The 7652-nt window shown below is 36.7% G+C and overlaps 1 protein-coding gene across 1 annotated transcript; it reads left to right on the top strand.

The window, feature by feature from the left end:
• The first annotated feature begins 365 nt into the window (after positions 1–365).
• On the top strand, positions 366–7034 carry grem1b (gremlin 1b). Its single transcript, XM_087290111.1, has 2 exons — positions 366–487; positions 4175–7034. Exons 1-2 carry the CDS (start codon positions 421–423, stop codon positions 4720–4722), a joined length of 615 nt encoding a protein of 204 aa, XP_087146237.1. The 5' UTR covers positions 366–420; the 3' UTR covers positions 4723–7034.
• The last annotated feature ends 618 nt before the right edge of the window (positions 7035–7652 follow it).

The raw sequence follows: 7652 nt of genomic DNA, 5'->3' as shown, positions 1-7652 counted from the left end.
AGCCCATTTAAATATAAGCACACACAAAATCAAAACAAACATAACATTAATTGAGCCTGAAACTTCTGTTTTACATTATAGGCTATATATTTTTCTTGTTTTATTATCTGGGACATGCCACTGACACATATATTCACACATCTGCATACAGTTGAAAATGCCAAAAAGCATAAATCCATCATAAACAACTTTATGATCAACATGCATGTTTTTTTTATATGTTCCTGTTATGAATGACAGTAGAATGATGAAGTGTGTGATGCACAGACTGACGGAGCCTCCTCTCAGTGTGTGTGTGTGTGAGGGGGCGGACAGCTCTGATCCTCCAGCATTGTGTCTGGTGTGAGCGTGCAGAGATGTAATGCACATTTAAACAGCAGAGCGTCAGTGTGTGTGTGTGTGTCTGTCTGTCTATGGTCTATGGGACGCTTCACAGATCGTTTCTTCTCCAAGATCTCCACCAGCAGAAGCTCATCCACGCTGACAGGTGAGAGATCTTTACTGTGGTCTTCACTGCAGGTTTACATCTGTATTTATAAATTTGTTCAATGCTTTTATCTAAAGGGACTTACTTTGCACTCACTGTATAATGCAGACAAATGGGGATCGAACTCATGACCTGCTGACCAGCTGTACAAATGACAAAAAATACAACTGTATATTTAATTTATTTCATTTAAAATGAGTTATTTAAGTTACTAACGATATAACTCAAGATCTTACGATCATACTAGATCCATCATGGCTCTTAAAAACTAACTATACTCTAAAAGTTCTCTTTAGAAGGGGATATAGCCCAATGTTAGGTCAAAGATGGACCAAAAAAACAACTATTTTATTAAAAAATGACATTTTAAATTAAACTGATAAAATGAACCAGTGGTTTTGTCTATATTTGACCTAATGTTGGGCTACAAAAACCTGTTTTTTAGACTAATATATGCATATTAATAATTGTTTTACTGGCATGCTTGGTTTGGGACTTGTGGAGCTGTGCATGGATGGATTTGCTTTTCAGTGTTTGGACTCTCAGTAGTGAATATTAAACCACACTGAACTGAACTAAACTGAACTCTAAAAACTGGACAAAGTTTCAGTTTACTAGAACTTCTGTGTTTAGCTGCTTTGACACAATCTACACCATGGAATCGCTGGAGAAATACAGATGAATTGAATTATATGTTGATTAATTTTTATATCAGTCTAAACATTAAAATGGAAACGGAGTGCAATAAATCCTTGACATTTTAGAACATGTACACTCCAAATAATGCTGAGTTATTTTAAAACCAAAGCTGGGTCAAATATAGTAAAAAACACAGTGTTATTTTTTCAATTAATTCTGAATTAGAAATTTTAACACAATAGTTGACTCTAAAAGTGCATTTATATTGGGTCAAAGATAGACTAAAAACAACCATTGGTTTGGAAAATATCATTTTAAATTGAACTGACAAAATTAACCCAATGTAGGTTAGTCCAATTTTTTTTAACTTGAGTTTATGCACATTAGTAATAGTTTTTGCTGATTGAAGTTTGTTTAATAACTGTCAAAACATTAAAATGGAAAATAAAAAAGGGAGTGCATGAAGTCTTTGACATTTTCAAAAATATAGACTAAAATGCTGAGTTATTTTAACCCAATGCTGGGTTAAATATGGACAAACCCAGCATGAGATTAGTTTTTTCAATTAACTTTGAATAACAAATTTGAACCCAATAGTTCACTCTAAAAGTGGATTTATGTTGGGTCAAAGATGGACAAAAAACAACCAATGAGTTAAAAAATTTTATTTTAAAAAGAATTGCCCATATTAACCCAATGTAAAGTTTGTCCAATCAAAACATTAAGATGGAAAATAAAAGTGCGTGAACATTTTCATTTTCAAAATGCTGAGTTATTTAATCAAATCAAATAGATCAATCAAATAGAGTCAAACCCAGCAATAGGTAAGTTGTTTTCAAATACAATTTAATTACATATTTTAAACAAATAATTGTGCTTGTCCATATCTGACCCAATGCTGGGTTAAAACAACACTGAGTGCAAATTAATTTCAAAAATAAATCCATTCATCCATATTTAGATTAAACCTGCTTATTCACTGCTGATTTACAGTTATAGTCAATAAAAATTAAAACAAACGTTTAGATTCTAGTAATAGATCTTGTTAAAAATTTGATGTTTATTTGCTTTGCTTATTACAACTATTTAGTTTTTTCAATGTCGTATCATCAACGTTAAAATAACACATGGCATCGTAAAAGCAAGTTATTGAAGATATTATATCTTCAACACAGATCTTATGTAAAACCCTGTTGATTTATACAATAGCCAATCTTTGCAGTTATTTATTATTAAATGTTCTTTAAACGTTATCTTAATGTTGAAGGAAATTGTTTCAGTATTTGAAGAAAACAACAATTCAACTTATAGTTCTTGTATTTTCAGTGTTGATTTATAAATAGCGTGCTAACCTTTTCAGCTTTTAACAATCCTTTAACGTTATAGAAACTCTGAAGCAACTACTGCTATCATTTCAATATAAATTTGAATTATATTGACTCAAGCTATAAATCTAGTTCAAGTTTCAAAGTTGGTTTACAGATATTTTGTATAACCTGTTTAATAATTTAACGCTATTTTAACGTTGCATCATTGCATGTATACTACAGTGGTTATTAAATTTCATTAGTTAATACTACAGTATGCTGGAAACGTGTAAATACTATAATATATAGAGTATAATACACTGTATTATATATTTTTAATAGATGTTTTAATAAAAATTACTGTATTACTATTTAATATGGGTATACCCACAAGCTCAAAAAACATTTGAAAATTGTAAAGTATGCATAAAAACACAGTGATTTATAGAAAATACAATATTGTTTTTGAACTATAATAAAGTATTATATATATATATATATATATATATATATATATATATATATATATATATATATATATATATATATGCATGCTGGGTGGTGTAACCCAAACCCACAGACAAAAACCCAGCGTTGGTTAAATATATTCAATTAAATTTTAAATCACACCAACAGTTGAGTTAGTCCATATCTGACCCAATGGGCTGCCCAAGCCAAGTGTATAGTGAACTAACAGTGTAATAAACACTGTAATAACTGTGCTGTATTGAAGTAAGATAAACCTTATTTAAACTACAGTAATGGCTCATTTGTTTATGTTTAACAGATTAATCGCATTTTATCACACTGCTTTCGTGTGTGTGCGTAAAGCGAAAACGCATATGAATATTGATAAACTGTATTCAATATTGTAATATATTTTAATTTCACTACAGTAAACTGTGGTGTAGTATAGTAAAATATACCGTATAGTTGTAGAAAACTATATAACAGTGTCATCATTTGTAAACAGATTAAATCATCAAGAAATCTTCATGTGTCCAAGTGCGTGCGTGAAAGCGCACCTGAACGGATCCTTCTGCGTTCATCAGCCTGATATGATGCGCTTTCCTCCGGCAGTGATGCCCGCTCCCTGCTCCTCCTTCATCGATATTATTAACAAAAAATCAAGTACATTTAGCAGATAAAACATAAACACATAAGGTCAATGCCATAAAGATCATCATAAAAATCTTATTCTGCATCCCTAATCCGACCTGCCCAAAACCTAAACCCAACTTCTAACTCACTATTAATAAACAGTCAATTAGCAGTTGATTAGTGTTAGTCAATGATTAGTTAATACTGTGAATTGCGACCTGATATATCTTTCACCTTGTTTGTTACACTCTAATTTAATTTCATTATGGGATCTTGATCATTCTTCCAACAACTTTAACCTTGAGAAGTTGGGAAAAAGCGACTTTTATGAACATTTTTAATAGTTTAAAGTGAAATGTCGTCTAGGCTGGTGTTGTATATTACACTGCACACACAAAACCCCGTACTGACAGCACATGTTCTGTTAATTTACAGACTTTTCTCTATCATTTCAAACTAATTAAATGTCCATAAAAGTCACTTTGTTAAACCGTAGAGTTAAAATTTCGACATCAAAAGTGGACAGAGCAGAGATCAACATCCCATAATGCAGTTCACCACCGTAAATAAACACTAAATTGTTCATCAACAGATATTGTGTACAGTATGTGAGTCTGAAAGTGTGCGGTTTTCTCTGCAGTTATGCCCGCCTCCTGCGCCTCCTCCTCCGGCTGGATCCTCTGCGCGGTGCTGCTCTCCTCGGCTCTCCTCTGGTGTCCGACTGAGTCCAAGCGCAACCGCGGAGCCATCCCGCATCCAGACAAAAACACCCCGAACGAGTCCTCGCGGAGCCCGCAGCAGCAGGAGTCCGCGTCCGGCTCCAGGGCCCGCAGCAGGGGCTCGGAGGAGGTGTTGGAGTCCAGCCAAGAGGCGCTGCATGTGACCGAGCGCCGGTACCTGAAGCGGGACTGGTGCAAAACACAACCCCTGAAACAGACCATCCACGAGGAGGGCTGCATCAGCAGGACCATCATCAACCGCTTCTGCTACGGCCAGTGCAACTCATTCTACATCCCGCGGCACGTGCGCCGGGAGGAGGGCGCCTTCCAGTCCTGCTCCTTCTGCAAACCCAAGCGCTTCACCACCATGAGCTTCACCCTCAGCTGCCCGGACCAGCAGCCGCCCACCCGCAAGAAGAGGGTGCAGAGGGTTAAGCAGTGCCGCTGCATCTCCATCGAGCTGGACTAGAGCTGGATAAACAGCCCCAGGAGGAGCTCACGGGGACCGGTATGCTGGAGAGCGGAGGACGAGAGGATGCGGTCGGCGAAAAATAACGCTTTTACCCTTAAACTGCTTAGTCTTTTGGGGTTTTTCCTTATTAGATTACACGGATCATTAAAATCTGTCACCATCCACATGCAAAAATTCGCTTTTTAAGCCCTAAACTGTTGGGCTTCTCCGTTACGCAGAATCTGTCACCGTGCAGAAATACGCATTTTAACCCAACTAAAACTGTTGGGTTACGACATAGCCTATTATCCATCACCATCCGCATGCAGAACCACTACAGTACCTTTTAAATACTTTAACACTATAAAACATTACTGTCTTGCCGTAACCAGATGAGTTAAATATGGACAAACCCGATGTTGGATTAATTAGCCTATTTTTTCCATCAGATTTAAATTACGCGTTATAACCCTTAACCCGCTTAAAATGTTGGGTTTCTCCATAGTATCTGTCATCATCAACATGCAATATGTAACTTTTAGTAAATAATTTAACATTATAAAAAATACTGGGTTGTCCATAACCCAAAGTTGGGTCAAATATGGTTAATTAGACATAAATCTTGCCAATCAAATGTAAATTCAACTTGTAAATTCAAACTGTTGGGTTTCTCCATATCATCTGTCACCATCCACCTACAGAAGTTACTTTAAGTATATAATGTAACTATAAAGCAATGCTGGGTTGTGCATAACCCAATGTTGGGTCAAATATGGTTATTTAGAGATAAATCTTTTCATTCATTCATTCATTTTCTTTTTGGCTTAGTCCCTTTATTAATCAGGGGTTGCAACAGTGGAATGAACCACCAACTTATCCAGAATATGTTTTCACGCAGCGGGTAACCTTCCAGCTGCAACTCAGCACTGCGAAGCATCCATACACACTCATTCACACACATACTCTACTGACAATTTAGCTTATCAATTCCCCTATAGCGCATGCGTTTGGACTGTGGGGGAAACCGGAGCACCCGGAGGAAACCCACACCAACACGGGGAGAACATGCAAACTCCACACACAAACACCAACTGAACCAGCCGAGGCTCGAACCAGAGACCTTCTTGCTGTGAGGCGGTCATGCTACCCACTGCGCCACCATGACGTCCTATAAATCTTTTTAATCAAATGTCAATTATGATTTTTTAACCCTTAAACTACTTACACTGTTGGGTTTCTCCATATTATGTCACAATGTGCATGCAGAAATATGGATAAATCTTCTCAATCAGATTTAAATGATGCTTTTTAACCCTTAAACTACTTAAACTGTTGTGTTTCTCCAGTATCTGTAACAATCCACATGCTAAAACACTATATAGTAACATTTAGTAAATACTGTAACACTCAAAAATGTGTCTTGTCATAACCCAGTGAGTCAGATATGGACAAACCCAATGTTGGGTTTTTTTTTTTTTAACTTTTAACCCTTAAACTATTTAAACTGTTGAGTTTCTCCATATTCCACATGCAGAAGGTACTTTTAGTAAATAACATAACACTTAAAAATGGTGTCTTATCAAAACCCAATGTTGGGTCAAAGAACCCTATTTTGGATCAATGTTTTCAATCAAATTTAAATGATGCTTTTAACCCTAAAGCCACTTCAACTGTAGAGTTTCTGCGTTATCTCGAATAATCCACATGCAAATATATTACACAGCAAATACTGTAACACTAAAAAAAAAAGCTGTTCTTGTGACCCAATTGGGTCAAATGTGGACAAACCCAACCCTCTGGGTTAAAAAGTGCATTTTAAACGTAATAAAATAAATGCAACACTGATTTTGTCTATTTTGACCCAACTTTGGTTACAGAAAAAAACATGACTTCAGATTTCTGCATCCTGCGTTTTGTCCTAAAATGTCCTCGTCAGACTCATCCTAAAAGGGCCTGTTTGCAAAGCCTCCTGCATGTCATTAGTCCAGCTCCAGAGGAATGCTCGCTCAATAATCTGATGTATATAAGGTGTTTTCTGTGAGCTGTAATGGTGACAGATGCAGAAGATCAAGCCTTCATTCATCTCCACTGTAGATCTAGGAACGTTTAAGGACTGATAGTTTCCACTATGTGGAACGGATTTATTTAATGTGACTGAACGAGACACTGTTATTCATGTTTCTGCTGCGCTTCTTCATGCTAATCCTCTATTTATGATCTCAGTCATCTAGATTATATACGCTGCTGTACAGATGTTGTGTGTAGAGGCTTGTATGAAGATGTTAGAGGCCTGTGGAAAGAGCCTATTAATAAAAGGTCAAACATTTGAATCCTCTCTCTCTCTCTCTCTCTCTCTCTCTCTCTCTCTCTCTCTCTGAGTGACACCATTAAACGCTTCATAAATTACAGCGCAAATCAATTTCACACTGTGTGTTTAACATGCATCTCCAACTTACAAGCTAATTTAACCTCAAGATCAAACATCTCATTGCATTTGTGTTTATATGAATATGATGTGATCTGATTAATGATTAGTAACACAGGCCTGATCAAGTGTGTAAATACTGCTATTTCAAGACAGAAAAATACTCAGACATTCTCATTTAAAGTTCATTCATCCTTCAGCTAAGTCCCTTTTTTATTCAGGGGTCGCCACTGCGGAATTAACCGCCAACTTATATGTTTTACACAGAAGATGATCTTCCAGCAGCAACCCAGTACTGGAAAACACCCATACACACTCATTCACACACACACACACACACACACACACACACACATACATACACAACGGCTAATTTAGTTCACCAATTCCCCTATAGCGCATGTGTTTGGACTGTGAGGGAAACCGGAGCACCCGGAGGAAACCCACGCCAACACGGGGAGAACATGCAAACTCCCCAGCCGGGACTCGAACCAGCAACCTTCCTACTGTGAGGCAATCGTGC

The sequence above is a fragment of the Danio rerio genome, chromosome 17, assembly GCF_052040795.2.
Source record: "Danio rerio strain M-AB ecotype USA chromosome 17, GRCz13ab, whole genome shotgun sequence".
In the NCBI taxonomy this organism is placed as follows: Eukaryota; Metazoa; Chordata; class Actinopteri; order Cypriniformes; family Danionidae; genus Danio; species Danio rerio.
The sequence above is the reverse complement of the archived record's forward strand: the minus strand, read 5'-3'. Positions and strand labels throughout refer to the sequence as shown.